The 24,859-nt window shown below is 42.3% G+C and overlaps 1 protein-coding gene across 2 annotated transcripts in view; it reads left to right on the top strand.

Moving 5' to 3' along the window:
• GALNT13 (polypeptide N-acetylgalactosaminyltransferase 13) overlaps positions 1–24,859 on the top strand; it is a 135,602-nt gene that overhangs the window by 54,500 nt on the left and 56,243 nt on the right. For both annotated transcript variants that reach the window (XM_010563058.1, XM_010563057.1), the window contains 3 exons: positions 15,456–15,622; positions 16,945–17,152; positions 18,307–18,477. In XM_010563058.1, the coding sequence (XP_010561360.1) occupies positions 15,456–15,622; positions 16,945–17,152; positions 18,307–18,477 (546 nt within the window). The remainder of the gene's footprint in view (positions 1–15,455; positions 15,623–16,944; positions 17,153–18,306; positions 18,478–24,859) is intronic.

The raw sequence follows: 24,859 nt of genomic DNA, 5'->3' as shown, positions 1-24,859 counted from the left end.
CCTTTGTAAGATGAGGGAGATCTTTTTCCTAAGGAAAGATGTTAGATTTCTAAAAAAAAGTTTCATTTTATGAGTTGCAGGAAGACAGGGAAGGCTGACTTGGTTGCTGGCTAATGAGAAATTCCCTTTACAGTTTTGTGAAATAAGGCGTCTGTCTTTTGTCTCGTCCTTCTCCCAAACAGGAATGTTTGTGAATAGACCTGATGTGAAGTCCTGACCTCCGTGAGGTCAATAAGAGTTTGCTCTGACTTCTGTGGGAATGAATTCTCTAATCAGGAGACCACAAAATCCACCTCCCGTGTGCTGTAATGAAACAGTATGACTGAATCCCATTGCATCTCTGCTTCTGTGTTGATATTTTAATTCCAGCTAATGAATGTGACTGTCACACTAACAGTTTAACTTGCTGCCCATTATGTCTAGTGTTGTCTACCAGAGAATGTCCCTCAATTGCCTGAGTTCTGCTGGTAATGGTCAACATGAAGATTTTAATCAGTGTCAGGTCTAATTTGAAGTAGCTATTGATTAAACCCTAAACCCAATTTAATTCAACATAGAAATGTTTAATTTTATTTCTAAGTATTTTCTCCAGCAAGGGAAGAAATCCATCTTCAATCTTTTCTTGATGAATAAGGTTGCAAGTGCTATTCTACAAATTACTGAACCATTATAATTGGATTTTCTTAGAATTGAAATTTAGGTTGAAGTTAGCTGTTGCGTTGTGTTTGTGTGTGTGTGTGTGTTACGTGGTTATGAGCATACATTTCTGATCAGAAACAAACTCATATTACAATTTTCTAAACAGTAATCATGGCTTAAACTCAGTGCCGTAGTTGTGTGTTGGCTTCTTCAAAGCAAAAACCTGAATGAGTGGTCCTAGGGTGGGGGAAAAAAAGCTCTGAAAGAAGTAGTGTAGAAGCAGCAATCACTGCCTGTGAAAATCCTTTAGTGCCTCGAACTCCATGTTACAGGGCAGGAAGCTTTGATTAGATTTTTTTTGGCGAGACCACTATTTGTTCTTCATGCAATTTAGCCCTGATAAGGGAGGGTAAATTGTTTTATTTTCTGCCGTTCACATCTAATCCATTTGCCTTGCACCAGAAAGTGTTGTATTAGGTTTTTTTTCCAGCTCTAAGTCATGGTGGATGATGTACATAAGAGTTCCTTTGTTGCCCGATTTATCTGCTTACAGCTTCATATAATTAAAAGCTAATTTATTTTTTAAGATTTTTCTGAGTATATACAGTTACGCATAGAGAATCTATAAGTAAGCTCAGGGAGAAAGAGTAAGCTCAGGGAGAAATCGGTAATTAGTTTTGGCTAGAAATTACTTTGAAATAACAGTTTAGAAATTATTCCACCTTGTTTAGGGGGAGAAAAATCACCCAGGGTGACTGAAAGTAGGGAGAGAAAGTACATACAGGTAGTCTGTGTAAGATCAAAGCCAATTCCCAATGTATAAATTAGCTAAAGACTGTTAAGATTTAAAAAAGAAAAGTAATTCTCCAGCAATGAGAAAAATACATTCATGAGGCAACAGATGGCTTCTAAACTGGTTTTGTGAGTCTTTCATTTGTACGTTCATATAACAAAAGGAACAATTAAAGTTTGTTGCTATTTCCCCTTTGCTGCTGTTTTTCCCCGTAGAAGTTGGGCTTTGATTCCATCCTCCCTTTCAGCACTGTTGTAGCTGTGTAATGGCAGTCCCTGTTCACACGCCTAGCTGGAGCAGAGGCAGGACCTCTCTTGAGGGTACGCCTCAATTCAAATTAGCTTAGCTAAGCTCAGGAAAGGAGAGGAGATCTTTTGGGTCACATTTCCAGATAAACTTAAGTTGGCATTTGCAAAATGTGCCGTCACTGTGGAGCATCTTGGTGTATGTGGGGAAATTCCACTTACGATATCTTTTCTAATGATTTGGTAGCTGGTGTTTCTAAAGGCAACTATAATGGACCACAATAACTTTACCAGTTGTTTTATTCCTTACTTATATTGTGGCCATGCCCATTGGAAGCCTAATAACGTAACTCAAGCACGCTTACAGCCCTTTCTTTGCTAGCTTGCTGTCTTATTAACTTCTTTCTAATTGTTGAACTCTGTTTCCCCATACTGCCAAAGCAATAGCAACTGCGACGAGATTCTTACACGCAGGATTGCCCCTAAAATTAAAAATGCGCTGGTGTCATAGCTTTGATAGAGGGTAATCAATGCGAGGAAGCCTCTGGTCTCTGCCCAGCACTCGAGAGCTGTTGGAGCGTGTTCTCGCAGATGGACTTTGAATTGCTCCCAGGAGCCATGGTCAAGAAAGACCAGCGGGCTTGCTTTGCTTTACACTGTTACTGTTCAGCAAAAAATGCTGTTCTTCAAATTACTTTATCAGATCGGCCGTTAGTTTTGTGGTTTTAACTAGGAATGAGCAATGCATGGGTAAGAATATTATCGCTATAGAAGTGCGTGCCAAGTGAAGCCTGCTGTATGTGACAGAACAGCCACAGATACGAAGGGAAGATTTTTGATTCAGACATCATCAGCAAAGCACCCATGTGTAAGAAGAGAAGAAAATGTGAATGCTCAGTAGAGGTATATTTATACAACTCATTTAAGTGGAATTGGCTTACTCTTGTTAATCTGAAAATGGATTAAACTTCTCTACATCTGGAGGTGTACCAAAGGAGCAGAAATGCTGCTAGGGAGAAGGGATTGCATCTGGAGGTTGTATAAGTGGTTTTGGCTGTTGACCTAGTTAGTTCTTTGTACTTAGGACTGGCATTTTTGTGAAGACATTGATACACGTGAATCTTTGAAGATGTCCTTTGTTCAGAGAACTTCCAAAGAGTTTGATTTCCAGAAAGATAAACCTTCTTGTTGACACACTGTTTCATGTGGACTGCAGTCTGCTTTGGAGTAAGGCAGTTAATATGAGGGGATGTGATTGTAAAATCGAAGTCAGCTCCTTACTTAGTGTTAAAATAGTTGAAAACAAATTTCAGTTCCTGGCAGCACTGCTTTCAGCTTGGGATAGTGGCCTTATCAGAGAGGCCCTCAAAATACCACTCTACTAAGTATCAAGAATTATTTTATTTATAGAAAAAATGATCTAAAGAAGATATTTTCATTTCCTTTATTTATGGCTTCAAGTGACTTTGAATACTAGTAAATGCTTAAACAGTTCATATAAGAGAACGGACAACCTCAGTGTTATTTGGCAGGTATTGTTCGCATTTTTTTTTCTAGTAACGAATTTTCAGGCTGCCTTGGAAGCCAGTCCTGATGGGACCTCACCTCCTTCCCATCATATCTTCTCCCAGAGAGCCTGCAGGACAGCTGGCATTGCAGCTTTTCCCTCAGACCTTTGAAAATGGGGATGGTGGGAGTGCTTAATTGAAGATTTTGATCTGCACGGCTTACTTATCTTTTAAAAATGTATGGCTATTTCACATTTTTAAAGTATGTCAAGGTTATCCACATTGCAAGGATAAGCACGTTTCTAGTTTTTTCTGTAAATACCCTAAATAATGTAACAGTGACAGGTTGCATGGCACTTCAGTTGCCGGTTGGGCATGACAAACTGGTAGGCATTTAGTCCTCGTGTGGTATGCGCTTTAGGAAATTATGTAGTACTGAAACAGAAAGGATGGATATTTCAGGTAAATCAGTTTTGTATCAGTTCTGCCTTTACTTCAGCAGCTTGTCCCAGGACAGTTCCCCTGTGTACCCACAGGCTGATCCTGACCCTTGCTGGCAGCAGAGTCCACTCTGTGAAGTGGCTGTAACTCAATTTTCTGATTTAATAGTGCAAGGCTGTTCAAGCATGAAATTGCTTCCTTCATGTAGAGCTGTCCCCTTTGCTTGGCAAGTCAAGGCTCACAAATGGATGGTTACTGTGATCGCTGCTGTTGGCCCAACCAGTTGTTGCAGGGAACAAAGTTCAGCTTTTATACGTGCCTGTAAGGGAAATGTGGGAATGAGCCTCTAGATTCAATTGAGAAGTGAGAAGAGCCTGCAAAATTATATTCAGCAGCAAGAAAAACTAATCATAGTTTTTTTTACTAAAACAAGTGTCCTTAACGATTAAACGATGTCATTATGCTTTTTTTTTTTTAAGAGGATGGGCAGTGAAACAAGCAAATGCCATCTCAGCCATGCAGCCTCTTAGATGATGGTTCTACAACCAAATCATTAATATAAGTTCATTTCTGCAGGCAGCTGTGCATTAAACAGTCAAAGCAATAAAGATCCTTGGTTCAGCTTTTATCAGCAGGTACATAGATGGCCTCAGCATCACGGGGTGTCTCCCACTAATGCCAAGCAGAAGTTAAGGACCCATTAAAAGCATCTGTCCGAGGCAGTCCTGGCCCTGCAGTAGTAGCTCTGGCCACCACCCAGGTGGGCATCTGTTCTGCTGCATCTGGTCATGGTGGATGTAACACTGGGCAACTTCTCTTTTGGGGTATCTGTCCCTCTCTGCTGACAGTATGGTCTTGTTTTTTGAAACTGATTGTGGCACATAGAGAAAATTCACTTTGTTGCAAAGGAGTAATCTGAAATAGTCATGAGAACGCCAGGAAATAAGCCTGTACGGGTAACTCATGCTCCTGTTTTATGTCCTCCCTGATGGAAGCTGTCCCCCAACTTGGTTATGTGCACTCATTCAGAGAAATTGGCTACTCTCTACCTTATCCCATAAACTCTAAAAATTTACGCATTATTGTTGCAAGTAAGAACACAATTAAAAGGAGTAATTTCCCGGTAATTTATGTGGTAGTGTGTGCAGGCTGGAAAAAAGCACTTTGAGTTTTGAAAACTGTATTTGGAGATTTCCAGAAGTGTACTGACTTACTGCTCTTGACTTGCCTTATAGTACAGTACTAATCCTCGTGAATTTACAAAAGGAGCTGGCCGTTCATTCAGACGGTGGGTGCGTGTGTGGGAGGAGGGTGCGGGAGCAGTGATTTGCCTGGGAGCCCACGGAGGACTGGTGGGTTGCTGAGCCTTTGGCTGATTTGTTGCAGTTGGTTTCTTACCGGGAATTTAGTTTTGGGAGGAAGCTCTGAATCCAGCACATTGGCTACCTGCTTTGCCAAGCACAGCATGGAGACGTGTTTTATACCTATAAGCAAACGCTGAAGAACTAAGCAACTGCGGCACGAAAGTGTGCCATTGCTCTTATCTTTACTTTGTGTGATGCAGAATTTCACCCCTTAGCTGGGGGCTCCAGAGCTATGTGAAAGCAGTAGCATGTGAAAATGATTTCTTTGTTTTTTATATCCTTTATTGCAGATATGAATAAGAGATTTTGGGGATTCAAAGTTAATACTTCAAATATTTCAAAATATTTTAACAAGTAGGGGGAGTTTGACGTGAGCTTGGTGGGTTTCAAAGAAGATTCAGCAATGATATAATGAAAAATGGCAGTGGAAATGGAACAAAATTAATGATTGAAAACCATCCAAGAAAGCCTGATCTGATCTGAACTGTAATTTCCACTACAGATCTTTGATTTTTGTTGGAAAAAGTGGAGAAAGTACAAAGGGGCCTCTAGTATAGTCTTCTGAATAATAGTCCCCTCTATGCTGTGTTGTTTGCTTTTAATAATACTGTGCTGTATTATTGTGGTGTTCATCAAACATGAAAGAAACTTCGAGCGTTTAGTAAATGACTGCTGAAGTAACTTCTAAAATATTAAAATGAAGTTTGGAGTTGAAAATCCCCAAGAAAGAGTTGATATTCAAGGCAATTCCTGAAGCTTTATGAACAGTGATAGCTGAAGGTGTGAGTGAAGGGTCTTTGCTCCTACAAACTGCAAACCTGTTTATGCTCTGTAATGAAACACCAGAGAACAATTTTCATAAGACATATTCACATTCATCATCTGCTGGATATAAAAATTGGTTAGCTTTGGAGTATTTTGATACAATAAAATTTAGTAAGACAATGTAGATGCAGTTCTGGCACAGTTCGACTTTCCTCTAAGTGAAATAAATTCCTGTTCAATTATTTTCTATTTACCTTTCATTTGCATACATTTCAGTTCAAAATATGAACTGCTGCAATTTAAGTAAATTTATTAAAGTAGACTTTAAAGCTGTGTGCATTGAAATGCTGCAGCAGTATCTATTACAGTATAATGCATTATCTCTCTGGGTTGAGAGCAATAGTTCTCCATAGAGCCGTCAGACACAGACTCTTCTGCAGCTCCTGCAGAGCTGAGAGTTGCATGTGGCAAGGCGGAGACACAACAGATCAAGCTTAAATTAATGCTGTTCTGGCAGGGAATTCAAACACTCGGACAGTCTTTTCTTCTGTTCATAATACTGTACCATATATTTAATTTTCACACTTTCAATTTCCCTAAGTAACTTACAGATTTTATTTAAACTAGATGAGGAGGAGACTATTTCAGGCAATAAGATTCTCGTAGTACAAGAGTTATCACTTACTCTAGAAATAAATTTTTGCTTACTGGGGGTAGTTAACTTACACTCCAACGTGTGATTTTTCGAAAGCAAACCCAAAACCTGAAAAGGAGCGGTGGCGATCTGCACATGGCACAGTTAACAGTTTTGAAGGGCAAGTTTGTGATATGGAAGCATTCTCTAAATGTAGTTTTCTGTGAAAGTTCTGGCCAAAGGCCTGGCTTTGGAGAGGTCTGTAGGATGTTTTAGCAGCTCTGATGGCTGGAGTTACGCCAGTGCTGCATTTGGCTTCCCCTGAGGTACTTGGTGTTTCAAAACCGCTTTAGCAAAGAGAGGTGGGGGTTTTGGTTGCCATTCTTTGTAGAGGGAAGCCAGAAATGTTCTTCTATTACTGCTGAACATTGAATAAGCTGTTGTTTTGCTGGAATTTTTTTTTTTTAAGTTAAGTGCACCTTTCCTTATGTTTTTAAATCCTGTTCAAGATTAGAGGAAGATGGAAATACTTGGAGTATTTCTGTGGATACCAGCTCTATCCCACCGGAATAATGCGATATACAAGTGCGCTCTTGAAAGCCAGGTACAGCAGAGCACAAATAACATTTGTTATGTGCTATTAGCATAGAATAAAGCATCATAATGTGCCTTGGCATGAAATCAATATGCACTGATATTATCTGGCATCTTGTGAGGCATCTGAACGCGATGGTGGCATGTTTCAGGTCTAGAAGGAGATAAAGAAACATGACTGGCTTCCAACTTTGCTAAGCAGCGATGAATTCATCTCCGCAACGGTGAGTAATACCTCAGCATCGAGACCACACGTGCTGACTTGCTCCCAGGGGTACTGACATGGGGGATGACAAGAAATGGCAGATTTCAGGTTGTCTGCATTTCATAGTAACAAGAGGTATGCCTGAATTTCAGCTCTTGCAACAACAAAGCTATGGGGTGATGCTGGAGAAATGCTGTCAGTGAACACAGGGATAGATGCCCAAGATGCCAGCGTTGGTGATTGGTGCTGATGGGAACATCTCGGGCTGTTACTGGGCATTTCTTGAAGACATCCAGCAGGTCAGGAACTATCAGACTGCTGAAGAAATGCTTCCCGAGGCAGGAAGGTACGTGGCTGCGTGGAGGCAGCACGCTGCAAGGTCCTGGGGACGGCTGCTTCTTCAGCCTTGAGCTGCGGTCCTTCATATGGCAAAACCGGCATTGCTGCAGGATGCTGTGGGGCCTTTTGAGAGGGAAAGGTGCTTTTCTTGAATTGGCAGTCTAGGTTTTTTAAGTGCTTCATTGCAGTGGGAGCAATAAGCTACAGAAAATGTACCTTTACAAAACAGCTAAGCCACACCAGCCATCAGCTGCAAGATTTAAACACCAAAATAAGCGAGAAGTAGTCTATCATGGTAAGCAGTTTCAGAATGTTTTTAATCTGTTTTCATTGGGAAGGTGCTGGGAGGGGGAAGAAGGATGAAGGGTGGTGACAGGCAATTACCAATGGTGCCGCAGGGTCTACCCTTGTCCAGTCTCTGTCTGTTGAAACTGTCGATCCTTTCAGGTCATCCCTCTGCTTCCTTTTCTGAGAAGACTTCTGCGGCACTAATCAATACACAATCATGAACTTCTGGAAGGCCCTTGACAGTTTTGTATAGCTGAGCTGGAGCGCTTTGTTGCGGGGACAGCTTTCACAATGAAATCCCTGAACTCGGAGGCATCAAGGCATAGTTAAGGTTGTCCAAGATCTACTGCTCCCTCACTCCCGCCGAGGTTGCCTTCGATTCCTGCTGTTGGCACAGGCGCTCCTGCAGCAGCCTGCCTTCAGCAGCTGCCCTCCCCAGCCTCAGCCTCCGGCGACCGAGAGCCCCATGTTAAAAATATTAGCGTTGAAGTTGTCCTGTAAATACTTGAGTTTCCCTCAGCTCATTTGAGAACTGGTAAACATTTGCCTAAGAGTTGGCATGTGAGGTATTATTCCAAATAAGAACACGTTTGCATACATGGAGTCGGTTTAGTATGTGTGGTAAGCTGTTTAAACGTGAACCCGTCCATTTTGTGTACAATATTTTTGATCGTTCTTCAAAAATAACACGTGTGGACGTGATGGTAAATTAAGACAGTAAAACAAATGCAAGGTATAAAGTTCACTGGAAGGTAACCACACCTGTAAAAAGATTAATTTAATGATTTAATTCACTTTATAATTTCTGATGTTTTGATAGTTTGCTTAACTGCAGCGTTGTCATTTTTAACAGGCCCTTTTGCAGAAGATCTGGCTGCATAATGATAAATCCATCACTTCTGCTTGCGCCACTCTTTGGTATGGGTTTTTATGTGCATTACTGTGAAATTAGGAGTGAGTTTTTCTCATGTCTTTGTACTGCTTTCAATTTTTGAGCAATGACCCTGTACCATGTCTAACCAATAACGGTGGATGCAGGGTGTAGATGTGAGGGATAGGGGCTGCCTTGGCCTGACGGACGGTTTGCGGTTGCATTAGCTGATGTTAGTCATCAGTGCTCAGGAAATGGGATGCAGTAGGATCACTGCTGTGGTGAACTGCAAATAGAAAGAGGTAGGTGCGTGCCCTGCTCCCCAGCAGTACTGCCTTTGGGGCTGACGGAAAACTTCTGCGGTGCCCAGCAGCTTTCCCGAATCACCTCCTGGCGTACCGTTCAGCTCACAGCTGAGAGTTAATGAGGTAGCAGGTAATATTCAAGATTGTCATATTAGCTGGAGAGAAATACAGCAGCAGGTTGTGATAAGACATAGCAGGTTTTTAAACGGGACTAATTATAAAATGCAGGAATTCAACGGGGAAAGAGACAGGAAGGAGCTAAGAAGCAAAACAGAAACAAGCGCAAAAAGAAATTATGTGTCAGTAAGGCAAAGAAGAAGTGAGGAGCTTGCTTACATTTCTTTCAGGTGTTATCTACTTACTGCACATATTAATGCCTTTGCACAGTCATAGATACTTTATAATGCTGGAAATCATGATTCCAGTGGAACGTAGTGTTGCATCAGTATATTCAAGAACATTGTTCATCATAAATAGTAAATACCTTTCTGTGAGGAGAGAGAACTTACTATGCTACAGAGATAAGTTAAGGTTTCATGCTGGCATATATGTAGGTTTTTATGTATGTGTGGGTAAATTAGGTATATACATGCTTATATAAATACATATAAACCTATATACGTTAGATACCTGAATAAGTATACTGCCACTGTTGCACAGCTAATATTCATCAGAACATAAATATGAATTAAAAGCAGAGATGGAGCTGTTCCATGTTTCCCTTATCTGAACTTGGCTGTGAACCTCCTCTACAACACACCTGCCTTGCCTCGCTGCGTGTGGGAGCAAAGCCCCAAAGACACGTCGTTCTGCCTTGCAGGCGCAGAGGCTGCGTGCCTTTGCACACACGCCAGTGACTGCTCCGCGGCAAAAGTACCAGTCCTGCAACAGACTGGTTTCCAGTGCCCTGTTGGCACTGGGGTGTACAGTAAACCTGGTCACGCAGAGGAACCATACCAGTGATCTGCGTTACCAGCCTTTTCTTTATGGGTGTTAATCTTTTGTATTTTCCCTAAAGCAAAGCAATAAAAGGTAATGACTAAACAGTCATGAAAATCCCTCAAGTCATATAAACCACAAATATTTAACACAGTTCTATATGTTCCCAAATGCATAATATAAAAAATACTACATTATAAATTGTATATAATAGTTATAGTCTCTTTTTTTTCCCTCTAAATACTTTGTTTTCATGCATGATCTTTTGCCTTGCGTTCCTTCCATGAGAGCTTCAGTGCAGCTCTGGAAGGGATAAAATCACAGTGCAACCCTTCACGCTCATATAATTTGCACACAGCCAATGAGAAGGATGGTAAATAGGTAGAGTGTCACTCCGTTTCCATGTTATTGATCTTGGAAAATGTGTTTTTCTCACATTTAAACAGCTGTATTTACTTCATGTGTATTCATAAAGTAACATCTGATGCCTGCATGAGAAAAACCAATGTTTCTGGGAAAGTATTTCCAGTGTCAGTGTACGTTGAACAATCAGTATGCATTGTAAATAGTGCAGGGGTGGCAGAGAGGGAGTCCTTGTGCTTGATAGCGTGTGAGTAGCAGATGACTTATTTATCACTTCTTCAGCGCGTGGTGTATTTTTGAATTAGAAAAAATGCAGCGTGAGTCACCGTCATCATTTCAGTAAAGGGACGTGAAAGGTTTTTATCTTCGGTGCACTTATAAACACTTTCAAGTGAGCAGGGTGTTAGGCGGCTGTCTGTTTGGGGCTGAAACACCATTAGAGGTGTGCTGCAAGGGCAGAATGGAAATCGGCGATGACTGAGCCTTCCCTGGGAAGGACACGGGGCACTAATCCCAGGAGCCCAAATCCCTAAGATGCTACCCCTCTCATAGGATGCGCTCCACCAAGATACCCGGTCCAGAAGATGGTCCCTGGGTAGGTACTCTTGGACATAGTGGGGTTGCAGGGATTCAAGAGCTGATCTATAGCAGAAAGCTCTGAATTCGTTGCTGCCATCGTTGAGGGAAAGGAGGGGAGTGTGAGCGGCCGTCGGCTCGCAACAGCTCACTGTGGCTGGACAGGGGAGGTTTCGGTACACGGGGTCTCTCCCGACCAAGCCCTTTTCTGCTGGTCTTGCACCATCTCTAGCACCTCCCTGGCCATCTGTGCGCTGCATTCGTTCACTGACCGTGCAGAAAAACTGGCCAAGAGGTGGGCTTGGGGGCATCTTAGTGAGGTGAATCAGCCCGCGAAGAGATGTAATGAGCATCGGGATCAGAGCGTGGCGATACACAGCTAGGAGTGAGGCGGGGAGCAGGGTACAAATTAGTCACATTTGTGCGGACTGTGATTGTTTTCCATTGCGCATCTTGTAAATGGCAATGGGAATTACTTTAAGAGCAAGAATAGTGATTATACACCCACTGTACGATTGCATTATTACTGATCTTTGTTGTTTAACTTTTAAAGTGAATCAAATACTCATGAAAATTGCTTTCAGTGAGTTTAGTGAAAACTAATCAATGTCTCACTTTTGCCAGGGAACAAAGGCATGTTGCTAAAAGCATAACCTTCCATCCAGAACAGTCTTAGCCTCACGCCAGTCAGTATTTCAGTCTCTGTATCTCCTGCTTGCCTCCTTACTTCATCTCTGTCATCTTTACTGAGCTGGACATGGCAGGTTCCCCATGGAGCGGTGCTGTTGCTGTTTGCTAGGGCTGGAGCACCTCTTCTATGAAGACAGGCTGAGAGAGTTGGGGTTGTTCAGCCTGGAGAAGAGAAGGCTCCGGGGAGACCTTATAGCAGCCTGCCAGTACCTAAGGGGGGGCTACAGGAAAGCTGGAGAGGGACTTTCTACAAGGGCAGGTAGTGAGAGGACAAGGGGTAACGGTTTTAAATTAAAAGAGGGTAGATTCAGACTGGATATAAGGAAGAAATTTTTTATGATGAGTGTGGTGAGGCACTGAGGGAACAGGTTGCCCAGAGAGGTTGTGGATGCCCCATCCCTGGCAGTGTTCAAGGTCAGGCTGGATGGGGCTTTGAGCAACCTGGTCTAGTGGAAGATGTCGCTGCCCATGGCAGGGGGGTTGGAATGAGATGATCTTTAAGGTCCCTTCCAACCCAAACCATTCTAGGGTTCTATGATTCTATGAAATGCTGAAATAGGACCCGGGACAACAGCACGTGTGTAAATGGAGCAGTGTGCCTCATCAGTGGGAAATAAAGTGGCAGCTGTCTGATGTCAGGTCTTTAACAGTTGTGTGAAGAAGCTAAGGATGTTTTTTGTTTAATTCAAGCGATGAATGTTTTCACCATGGGAGTGATGGTTCTGGACTCAAGTCATCCCAATGACCAGTCAGCTGTGTTACACACTCATCACTTAACAAACTCTAATGATTTCTTGTCTGTGCACAGTTTGCCAACTCCAGAGCAGTGGCTTTTTAAAAATTTGGTCCTTAATAGAGTAGAATAGACTATTTCAGTTGGAAGGGACCTATAACGATCATCTAGTCCAACTGCCTGACCTCTTCAGGGCTGACCAAAAGTTAAAGCGTGTTATCGAGGGCATTGTCCAAATGCCCCTTAAACACTGACAGGCTTGGGTCTTCGACCACCTCTCCAGGAAGCCTGTTCCGGTGTTTGACCACCCTCTCGCTACAGAAATGCTTCCTACTGTCCAGCCTAAACCTCCCCTGGTGCAGCTTTGAACCCTTTCCCGGTGTCCTGTCCCTGGATCCCAGGGAGAAGAGCTCAGCACCTCCCTCTCCATGTCCCCTCCTCGGGAAGCTGCAGAGCGCGATGCGGTCTCCCCTCAGCCTCCTTCTCTCCAAACTAGACAAGCCCAAAGTCCTCAGCTGCTCCTCAGAGGACATGCCTTCCAGCCCTGTCACCAGCTTGGTTGCCCTCCCCTCGACACATTCAGGGACCTTCACATCCTTCTTAAATGGTGGGGCCAGAACCACACACAGCACTCGAGGTGAGGCTGCACCAACGCTAAATACAGCGGGATCATCCCCTCTTTTGACTGGCTGGTCTTGCTGTGTTTGATGCACCCTAGGATGCTGTTCATGGATTTTTATGACCAGATTTATGATAATTTAGATTGGTCTGTCTGCTGTAAAACATAGGACACACGACCTCTTCATGAGTGTCCTCAGCTCGTCTAGCCCTTAGCTTCTCTGGGTACCGTAAGATACCTTGGAGAATAATAACAATGACAGTTAAAGTACTGAAGATCCTGGCAAATAGTACGTGATAATAAACATTCTGTTCCTTAATATTCCATTTGCTCTACAAAATTGGTGTTAAACTGCAGACAAGGGAATACCCTTTCCTTCTTGTCTCATTTCACTACTGACGTGCATTTCTGAATATTTTTAAACATAATGTTATGTAGTAGTTCTTTTCCAATTTTCAAGATTGCATCTGTTTTAAATGTAATTAAAATAACTGTTGTGAAATATGGGACAAGCAGAATTTATTCCAGCTTTGTATGCAGCTTGAAGTATGATGTTAAGCTCTGGAAAACAACCCTGAATATAAACAGCACTGAGCTTTGTACTACAGCCTGTTTTTAAGTCTTTGATATCTGACTTTCATACACCAGGGCTGACACGAGATGCCTTCCAAGGGCAATTACATGTGCGAGGAAAACTTTTACTGTGCCTTGAAAACAAATAAATTCAAAATGTCCTTTTTTGGACAAGCTGTCCTGCTGGGCTTATGCTCCTTTAGACACCCCTGGGTAAACAGAGGGTGTCGTTGTGGATGATAATTAGTGAAGGACTTTTATTTGTTTGTCTGAGCTCTGAATCTAAATTGTAATTGATGGATAGTTGTATCATTAATTAGATTGCTGAAATTGTGAAGGTGGGATGGCTACCAGCAAACTTCAGTGGTCATCATCAAAATGATGTCAAGACTGGTGTGTGTCTGTGTGTGTGTGTGTGTGTGTATATATATATATAAAAGCACTGGACTTTCTATTGTCAGATCTAGTGACCAATGACCTATATATATATATATATATATACACTCACATACACACATACCGTGAACCTTTTACCTGTACCATAGAAATCAGTGATATTCTGTATTTTTCTGTATTCTCTCCTCACTTTGTACTTTGAAAGCCGTGGTCACAATGTTGTTTTATCTATTTTTTTAAAATGTCAGTGAGGCAGAAGAAAAGGTTAAAGAGAGTTTTGTTATGGTAGATGATGTTCAAGAAAGAAACTGTATGGACAAGCTGACTTTTCTTCAGGGACCTTATTCATTTGTTCTCTTGGCCCTTGATACAGAAGTTTTCTGTGAGGAGGAGGCTACTCCTGAACAAGTACTGCACTGGGACTGATTGATACTTCAAATAACACAGACAAAAGTGATATTCTGAGCCTGTGTCACAGTCAGAGAATATAGGGTATGTAGGTGCTAATGAATAACTCCGTAATATAGAATTTTTTAGGGAAGCTTCAAATTTCTGGTATTACACAGAAGAAGCGCTAAAAAGCTATGCATAATTTCTTCGCACTTTACATGCAGTTTAATTCAGTAGTGTGTGTGTGCCGCTGCCGAAGAAAGTACATACATGCTCTTCTGGAAGAGCTTTCTTGAACAGGGTCACAGTGGGAACAGTAGAGCCAGAAAATCATACAATAGTAAAACAGCAAAAAAAGTGGAAATTATTTTAAGTCATAAAGGTTAAAAACACTTATTAGGTGTGCTTAAGTGGCATGACTTGACCTGTGTTGACAGGTTGATGTAGACGTGTTGTATTTTTGAAACGTGTCCAAGATCTGGAACAAATATGCAGAATTTTGGGTTGTCTTTTGTGATAAGCAAACAGCTTTAATGTGCTTCTGCAAAATCAGCAACATTTGCTATCTGTTTCTCAATTGCTACATTTTCCAAAACCAGCTGAAATTATTGACCTCTCATTCTTCCATTGAATGGGCACATGGAGTGTAATTTTTTTCTTCTTCTTAAGAAACGACCAAAGATGGGAAAGTCTCGGAGACCTGTGTACTTTAAACTATAGAATTTGGGATTTGTCACAATAAAAGACTTATGTGACCTGACTGTAACTGCTCGATACACTTTCTATTAATTGCCCTGTGTCCTGCGTGCAGCTAAGGGTTTTCTGTTGGCGATGTCAGGACACGTTGAGGCTGAGGCCGCTGGATGCTGATTTCTCGGCATACCAAGCAGGACTGAGGAGAGCTGGAGTCTGAGGGAGCTGTGAATACAGCAGTATGCATTCCTCTGGATACTCTGCCATCTTTTCTTAGCAGGAAAAGAGGATTTGAAATTCCCTCTGCCTTTGGGCTTCTGGCTTGGGAGCTTGAAGAGATCAGTAACTGGTTTGAAATGTATCCTGCTTGACAGGCTTGAAACCCCTTTTCCAGGCTGTCCCACTGCTAGAGCTCTTTAAGATTTTTCTTAAGGATTAACTCCTCTTTCCTTCTGTTTTTGGTTTTTTTTTTTTTCCTGTGTTTTTTGGCAGTTGCAAGACAAAAGTCTACCCTGACGAACTCCCCAACACAAGTGTAGTTATTGTGTTTCACAATGAAGCGTGGAGTACTCTGCTTCGGACCGTGTACAGCGTTATAAATCGCTCACCGCACCGCCTGCTTTCAGAAATCATCCTGGTGGATGATGCCAGTGAGAGAGGTAGGTTTTGGGAGAGAGGAGCCCCATTCCACGTGTTGTTTTAGCGTCATGTTTGAGGACCTAGCAGAAGGGGTTGTGAAGAGCGGCTCCCTTTTGTCGGTGCTGAACCGGACCCGCATCTCTCGCCAAGCATCTCCCACCGCTGCTGGGGCCAGCAGCAAACGGACTCTAGTAGGTGTGGGCAGAGCCGAAGTATCCTTACAGGTAGTAACAGAGGCGAAGGTTGTTTATCAGGTTGTAAGTCGTACGTACGGTGCTCCCATCCCAAATTTCATGAGTGCTTTTTTTGCACTGTGGCTTATCATTTCATATTACTGTACAAGACTGTCCTTTTTCACATCTCTCTCTGTCTCTCTCTTGCTGTCTCTCACCCCCGTCCCGTTCTGTGTCTCAGACTTTCCTGAATATCCACACTGAGCCAATTTCCTTGTATTTCTTGTATTTGTGGTTAATTTCTTTTGGTCTTGGCTTTTTTTCTTCCTTTTTTTTTTTTTTTTTTTTAATTTAAAACCTAGGGTTTAGGAAGAAAACTGTCTGTATGCGGAACTGATATTACCTGGAAAAGGAATCACATTACATTCTATAAATGGAATCAATGGAATGATAAATTTTCCTGCAGTAGCCAAATGTATATAATGGCAAATACAACACATAGCTGCAACTGTTCAAGGGACAGAGGATGCAAGCTAAGCCGTCCTTTATCTCTGCCCCATGTAGCATTAATTTAAGTCTAATTACTCTCTTGGATTTCTCTGCTTCAGAAAATGAGTAGGCTTACTGTTTCTCTGTGCCAGAAGGTAGAGGAAGACTTTAGCCCAAGTAACTACAATTTTTCCTAAAAGCAAAGTTTTGGATTCCTAAAGGGCTCAAATGGTGAAATTCATCAAAAATAGATGGATTTGTATTTAACCATAGACAAATTAGCAAAAGTGTAATCATTTTGCACTCACTATTGCTTGCTGGCTTATTTCAAGAAAACTGATCATGACTTATTTAAAATTTCTGTGATATTTTCATGAGATGCTCTGGCAGATGCGTGCATATGTACGGGCTGTTTTCTGTGCGGCTGCACTGAACAGAGTGCCAGTGTGAACCTCCATAGCTCAGCTCTCAGTCTTCAGAAAAACACTAAATATGTCAAAATGCGTTTCCCGTGTTATGGCAGCAATCGTGCATGGCAGTCCTTGGAGGGCCGAGCATGACGCATAAGCTCTGCGGTTATATTTGGAGTCCTTGGTAGTTGCTGAACCTAGCTAAAATAATGTTTTGCTTCTGGTTTTTTTTTGTTGTGTTTTTTTTTTTCCCCCAATTATCTTTGGCAGAGTTTCTGAAGGCCTCGTTAGAGAATTATGTGAAAAACCTGGAAGTCTCCATAAAAATCATTCGGATGGAGCAGAGGTCAGGACTGATCCGCGCGCGGCTCCGAGGGGCAGCAGCCTCTAAAGGGCAGGTGATAACATTCCTGGACGCACACTGTGAGTGCACCCTGGGCTGGCTCGAGCCGCTGCTGGCCAGGATAAAGGAGGACAGGTAAGGGTGGCTCTCCTGACCCCAGGGGCACGGACCTGCCTCCAGGCCATTCCTTGGTTTCACTGTGCTGCTAAAAAATAGAAATGAAAACAATTCATTGGTCTGAAAATGAAGATTTGTGGGTTTGGGTTGTTTGTTTTTTTTTTTTAATATATCAGGAGGGTATTCTCTAATATTTGTATCAAAATCTAATTTCTAAATAAGTATACAATAAGCTTTTGGTTCTTACAGCAGGATTTCTGTTGCTGACAGTAAGACTAATAATGCCAGTAATGACAGCAACTTGTGCCATTTACTTTGACAAGGTCTGGGTGTCCCCCACCCTGATGGCCATCTTTCTCCCTTTTTTTTTTTCACCAGGCACAGCTTCTTGTCTGTGTGACTTCCAATATGCTCTGAAATTTGCACTCTTTTTTTTCCTCTCTTCTTTTTTTCCTTTTTTTTTTTCTTTTGCGTTAGGTGATGCAATCAATTTTCCCTTTTTTTTGCGCCTAAGTGCATAAAGGCCCTGCGAGTGAGACCCCCAAACTATGCTGTCCTCCCTGGAAGGGTTGCAGCAGCCGAGGTCCTTGCTCTGCTCGATGGAGGAGCAGCCGCACATGCGTGGGCAGCAGCAGCCTGCCTAAGTGCACACATGGGAGATGGGATTTGTTCTCATTTATGAAACGCCTTGCAGGTTCTCCACGAGACATGCATGCACACGTGATAAAATCAGCACTGCTCGAGCCCCGCAGCCACAAGCAAAAATAGTCTCTGTTGTGTTTGTCCTGACAGTCTCGGAAAGGTGTGCAGGAAAACTCTGTGTCATGTAAAGAACAAGGAGGAGAATTTATCGATACAGTGTAGTTTGTGCTGCTGGGGTGAAGCGTGCGGCAGTCGCTCCTGTCGTTCAGAGAGGATTTGGCGGCGGAGCGGGAGTCCCGGGCAGGGTTGGGTGTTGGCAGCTTTCAGCTCTTGGGAGCTCAGCGAGGAGTCAAGTGTGTCCAAAAAGCTGCGGACAGCAGAAAAGGGGAATTTTGCACAGCCTCGTTCCTGGGAGAGAAAACCTGCATGGAGCAGTGGTAAATGCAGAGAAGCCTCAAAATAGGTGCAATATTCAGCATACTAACATGAAAAAATATTTTGTTTAAAAAAAGCCAATTTTTTTCTTACAGGAAAACTGTTGTCTGCCCAATCATTGATGTGATCAGCGATGACACATTTGAATACATGGCTGGATCTGATATGACTTATGGAGGGTTTAACTGGAAACTTAACTTTCGCTGGTATCCGGTTCCCCAGAGAGAGATGGACAGGAGGAAAGGAGACAGGACCTTGCCTGTAAGGTAAGGAGAGCAAATCAAGAGTACTATGCTAATTGACTCTACTGTGTACTTGTTTATGTAGATAATAATGCTTAATACCTAAGATTTCACTGCCGTATCAGAGAACGCATGTCAGATGCTTTTGGCACCACTGTTCAGGGTAGAGAAGACCAAAATCTGACCTGTCCTTAATGGTGCGGTGTAGTTATCAGAGCTGAGAAAACTCATTTGTATCTTCTTTTCAACATTCAGTAATTCAAAATATACCTGCTTTTTAAGTTTCCTCTGTTTGTTTTCTGCAAATAGCCTGTTGACCTTGTGTTTACAGATGTTACTGCGTTGTTTCATATTTAAGGCAAATATTAGAACATATTTCTGAAATACACATTTTTGGACATTGAACCCAAGTATTTGGTTATGACGATTTGCACTTGAAATGCGTGCTTTTATTGCCTAGAAAATAAAGTTGATGACTGTGCACACTGAGTCAAAAATGATCTAAGAGTATGTCCTGAATTCCCGTGATCATTCCTGACCTCTTTCATTTAATTGCTCAAACCACGGACTGTAACAAAACCTCTAGAAAAATTTTAAATGAAGCTGAAACAGAACAAATTGAATAAATTACTTGCAATGGGTTATTTGCTCAGCTCTAATAGCTTCTGTGGTCTTCATGAAAAGTTTAAAAAAAAAAAGCAAAAAAAAAAAAGCTTTCACAAGTGGATGTAATGGTTTCAAACTTGTCTGAGAGACATGATGAAGTGGACAGAATTCCAGTCCTGCATACCCCTGATTGTGCGCAACAGGCAGATAAAGGGAGAGCCAACTCAGGGACAGCAGTCACAGCGCAGCTTTGCAAAACACTTCCAGGTAAGGCAGGGGATGGGCAAAGAAAAGCCTTTCAGAATTACCTTTGCCAGAAAGTGGCCAAAATCGGTCTTTTTTTGTCCTTCAAAGCCTGGAGTCAGGGAAGGGCTGGGTTTTTTAGATTTTATTCTCAGGAAATGATCTTAGGAAAAGCAAACAGGGTCCTCAGGAGCAGGAGCTGACCCTGGCATTAGCAGAAGGGGGATGAAGCTATTTTTGAGTCAAGAGAACTGTTTTTTCTCATCATCTCAAATATTATCACTCAGCTGTGAAGTCTGCCAGCAGCTATTTCATTAAAGCTGAGGTGTACCTTAAAATTGGTAGAGTTAATTATCCTAACGAGCTGCAGAGCCTCACGCCGCGCTGGCCGCTGCTCCCACCGTGTCAGTCACTGGGCTGGGTTTGTCCTGTCTCTCCCGTGCCGAATCAATTCACAGACACAGGGAGTTTTCAAAGAAACACAAATCCCAGTTCTTAGTTCCTTATCTTGAAATGCAGTAGTACTTAAAAGTTAATCCAGAATCAGACATGTAATTGACTCTTAAAATTATTAAAACAAAAAAAAATAGGGTTTTTTTCTTTTTTCCCCCCAACAGCTTTTAGCTGGTGATTGCCTGGGCTTTTTGGGATTCGCCTGGTAAGGTGGGTGTTAGTGAGCAGAGCATGGGTGAAGGAGTCGGAGGTTAATGCCAAGTGTCCCATAATTATCACTTACACAAGTGCTTTAGAGTGAAGAGGTGGCTCTGAGGGTGTGTAATTGTGCTGGCTTAAGACTAAAGTGTCAGCTTTTAGACATATAGGTGCCCTTTCTGACCACATAGTGGAGGCATTTCAGTCTCTTTGGTGTCCGAAGAAGGTGCTGCCTGTTTCATTTTCCCTTTTACCCAGTGGGAGGGGAACCAGCAAAGCAATGAGCTGTGGAACTGCCCGGTTAGAACGGCCTTCCTGTAAGAAACGCCATTTAATAAGTCATCAGCTGCTTTCAGTGCTAGCTGGTATTTCCAGATGCTTATCAAAAGCAGTCCAAGAGACCGCAGCAGTAAATCAGGCCTGAGCTGTCAGAAACACAATCACAAATTCTGCATCCAAAGAGCGAAAGTATAATATTGCAGCTAAGTTAAGAATGGTTTTGGCAGCTGCTGCCACCTGAATATTCAAAAAATGGGGGGATAAAAATAAACAAAAGCCTAACCCATACCAAAAACTTAGAAACAAATTGGCGAGTTAATTTTCTTATTCCATGTTGCTTTCCCCATTCTGTAACATTTTTTCAGTCTCACGTAGATTGAATATGTCTTTATTCATACTTTTTCTTTGTAATCTGTGGAATAGGTATAGAATACAAACATCATTGGATTACATGTTTGTGTGCACGTATGTGTAATATAACCATTGCACTCAAATTCTGCTTTTTGTTATGTTAAAAATCCGTGGAATTGACAAAAGTTTTACTCAAAATATTTATCTTCCATAATAACATCAATAAATTCCTACCTTTGCTTTTTAGATTTAAAAGCATAATGCATACATTTTCAAACTATGAATTAGTTTATATCCAACTTATTATTTATGTATAATTTGTATTATTGTATAAGTATTTTTTTGGAAAAGATCAGGATAGCTTACTGATAAGAGCTTGCTAGTGGGTACAAACAAAGTTCAGCCATCACATGCGCTGTGACCATTAACCCCAATGAAATTAAAGACAGAAGGTGCTGTACTCTCAGAAGAGGGTGCCTGATTCTTTCTGGTTTGTAGATGTGAAATGTTGCTTGCTTGTTTGCCTAGGGAGTGAAAGGAAATGTTAAATTCCTGAGTTGGGCATTTGAGTCAACTGAAATATCTGCCTTTGCTGGAATCTCTAGATTTAGTGGGAAAAGGTTAATTAATTCAGTGACTGATATTAAAAACCCACAGCTAATTGTCATGCAGTACAGCTGTAAAAGAGTTTTCTTACCGACATCCATTAGAAAAGTTAGCTTGTTTGTCATATTTTTGCAAACAGAACAATGGGGGTTCAGAGGTGCCTCTCGCACTAATTAGTGATGCCCTGTCCTGGACAGATCGGGTTCTGAGATCCCTACGTGGATGCTATTCCTGCTCTTCACACACTAATCCCTACCGTTTTTGCCCCTTATTTTCTTCTTCTGCTTCTTAAACCCCAGTCTGACGTCCCTTCTCTTGTTCTCATTTTCTTGATCCCTTACCTAGTTTTCTCTCAGGTCAGCTAACACTATGATAACATAACCTTTCCCAGAATAGTCTAAAATCGTAACTCTTCCCCAAAGAATCACAGGTTTTGCAAATGTAGCGAAAGCCTTTCCAGTTTGCCAGTGCTCCCAGATTGAAGGTGGTAGATGAAGGTGGGCAGCACTAATGATGGGCAGTCATCCTGGGCACTGGGCAGCACGTCGTGCCACCTGCCCCGACCCCCTCTCAGTACTCCCCATCCTGGGGGAAGGAGTGAGTGGTCATCCCATACTGGGATTTCCTGGGGTTTCGGGTTTTGGGTTTTTTTTTTTTTGTTTGTTTGTTTGTTTTTAAAATGTACTTACAATTTTTTTACACGTAAAATGACCAGAAGCAAAAGTAACATCAGGGAGCTTTCAGTTCATCAGGCGTCTTTGTTAGGACTGAAACTATAAAGTGAGGACAGGAAGGGGACATTTAGAAGAAATCCCTGAAGGAAAGATTGTTCCTGGAGACAGAGCTAGTCAAGTCAAATATTTCATTCTCTGAGGTTTGCTAGAATCAGTTGAAACATATTTTTTCAGGTGTATTTGCAGAAATCAAATATGAACTGTGGCTTGAGTGCAAATGTTACCTGAGCCACGGAGGGGCTTCCAGGTGTTGCTTTAGGGGTGCGTTCCTTACTGTGAAGGTACAGCAACCCCCAAGGACTCGTGTCAGTGGGTATATAGCTATTTTCTTTTATTTGAACAGCAAAGGCTATTCATTGCTGTTCTGATGCACCTCAGGATTTTACCTTATTTCCCTGTGAAGTAAATGCTGTAACTTCTGCTGTCACTGGAGTAACCTCTGGCTTTGTAAACTTTGTAAGTGATCAGACCTTGTCAAAATATGTTATTCCAAGTACAAAGCCTGTTTCAGTTTCCAGAGGGCTCTCTGGGAGCAAAACCTGGATGGTTTCCCCATGCAGAGGTGGAGCTTAAAGCCAAAGCTTCCTGCAGATGATCCGGTGGATGTGGGTAGATCTGGGATTTATGAAAACGGAGATCTCTAGGCAGTGTAATTATCAAGTGTGAGCTGTTTCGGTGGTGAATGTTCATGGGCAGTGCCAGCTAAAGCCAACAGTCTTGCTAAACCTTTCTTTTTTCTTTTTCCACTGAAAAATCCTTGCACAATATTTGTACTTTGCAGGACATCCTTTGTCTTTTAAGTGAGCTCATTTCTCCTTCTGCAGTTTTGCCTGTGGCAATAGAAAACTTGTCTATGCCAAGATCAGTTTACAAATATCTCGTCTTCTTACATCTACGGTATTAAAAACGTGAAGTGTTTCTGTGCTGGGCAGTCTCTGCACAGCACATTTCGATGGATATTTCTATACTTGCCCTTAATTTTTTAAGCTGAAGACACTCCAGGCTAGTATTATAAATACTAAAAAATATTTTTGTTCCAGAAAATCTCTTCTCAAGTATAAATTAGTTATTGAGAGGAAAAATACAAGGTCAAATATTAGGAGCATTTTTTATTTATCTTCTTATGGCTGATTAAACTTAGAGCTGACTACAATTAAGGCTGCCTGGGTGATGGACAGCAGTATTGGAAACTGGTGTAAAAACCTTATTCTAAGCTATATAAATAGCAGTCTTGTTCATTAGCGATGTTACCGTTGCGACTGTTGGACCCCTTTGAGCGGATGCACAGGATGGGGAGCTTGAAGGCCGCGGGGTGAGGTGACATTACGTGGCTTTGGGATGCTCCCAGCCTGGGGGACCTGACCTGAGCATCCCCGGCCATGGCAGGAGCTGGAGTCCCCTTGGGAGCGGCTCCGTGACAGTCCCTCCTCGTTTTCCCTGCCCGGCACAGCGTGCTGGGCTGGGTTAGTGGGATCGGTGGGATGCAGCAAACCTGGTGTTACTGCGGTACCTTTATGCTGTGCAGCTCCTCTTAGGGGATGTCAAAGGTGCAGGTACGGGAATGGGAATCCTGATTGCTGCTAATAATTGCAGAAATGAGGAGGAGACGTTACCTCCAAAATAAAATTAAAAGTGGGTTTGAATGATGATTAGAGTTAATCATAACATATTACTGAAGCTGTTAGTGTGACTCCAAGTAGGCAAAATATAGCTAATAGGTGCAAAGCTGAACAAAAACTGTAGGCACCCTTACTCTTTCTAATATTACTGTTTCAGCTGTTTTTACAATGAGAGCTCTGCAGGTCTGTTTGTGTAACAAATTTACATAACAGAACAGTCCTGCCTGCTGCGTTTCAATTATTTGAGAATCTGTGGCATATATTGGTGCATAGTTACCTACATTTTACAGCATGAAACTCAGCACTTCCAGTTTCAGTTAGTGAGTTATTAGGGAAACTGTTTGGTTTTTGTAAACATTTGCTGATGACATTTCAGAAGAATCCAGATCTGTGTGTACGGTTCAGCTGCATCGTTCAAAAAATTGGGTAAGACTGAATCTTTGCAAAAATGGGAAATTTCGTACCATTCAAGCAAAGACTGTCTTCCTCCAGGGGAAGAAATGGAGGAAGAAAAGGAGGAAGAAGAAGGAGGGGAGGCAGAGGATGAGTGTTTCTGGTGCAGACAGAGGAGTGGGGATGATTTTATTCATCGGACAGCAGTGGCACTCCTCGCTTCAGTAAGGTTAGTGGGGATGGGAGATCAGTGCAGGAGGGAGCTGGGCACAGGCTCATCACAACGTTTGTGAATCGCCGTGAGTCCTATGGGAACTTGGCCGATCGTCAGGTAGGCGAGTAAACCAAGTACTGACACGGCTCTTGGTACCAGGGTAAATAGTTTTGCGTAGACTTATGGAGTTCGTAGGTAATCAATAATAGAAGTTTCTTTAAAATAAATTTTCTTGTATTGGTAATCATCTGGCACAAAACCAGTTCAATTAAAAAGATTTCAGACTCAGCTTTATTTTGTGCTCCCCGTACTAGAAGGCATTTAACTTTGACGAAGGCAGGCAGGTGGAGGGTCACACCGCCCGGCCGTTCCCGTCCGCTCCGCTTGCTTGCAGTGTAGCGCAGGGTCGCTCGGGGGGCCAGCAGTGTTGTTTGTGGCAGAAACCCAGCCAGGCTGAGGGCAGTAAAGCGGCTTTGAAACCTGGGAAGGTTTAGCTCTGTCCAAATGACAAGCAGTTAATTAACTGAGCTTTCTGTGCTGCGAGCACAGGGAGATGAACAGAAATGAAGTGTTGGTAAACTCAGGGTCCAGTGTTATTTCATTGCTAAACTGCTTTTTTTTTTTCTGGGAGTAACGATAGTCAGCTCTGGCAGAAGAGGAAATAATTGCACAGCAGGCGAATTACCTGGCTTTGCTGAGCTTGAGAGTGA

The sequence above is a fragment of the Haliaeetus leucocephalus genome, unplaced genomic scaffold (genome assembly GCF_000737465.1).
Source record: "Haliaeetus leucocephalus isolate CR32 unplaced genomic scaffold, Haliaeetus_leucocephalus-4.0 Scaffold163, whole genome shotgun sequence".
Classification (NCBI taxonomy): domain Eukaryota; kingdom Metazoa; phylum Chordata; class Aves; order Accipitriformes; family Accipitridae; genus Haliaeetus; species Haliaeetus leucocephalus.
Note: the sequence above shows the minus strand (reverse complement) of the source record. Positions and strands in the feature narration are given on the sequence as shown.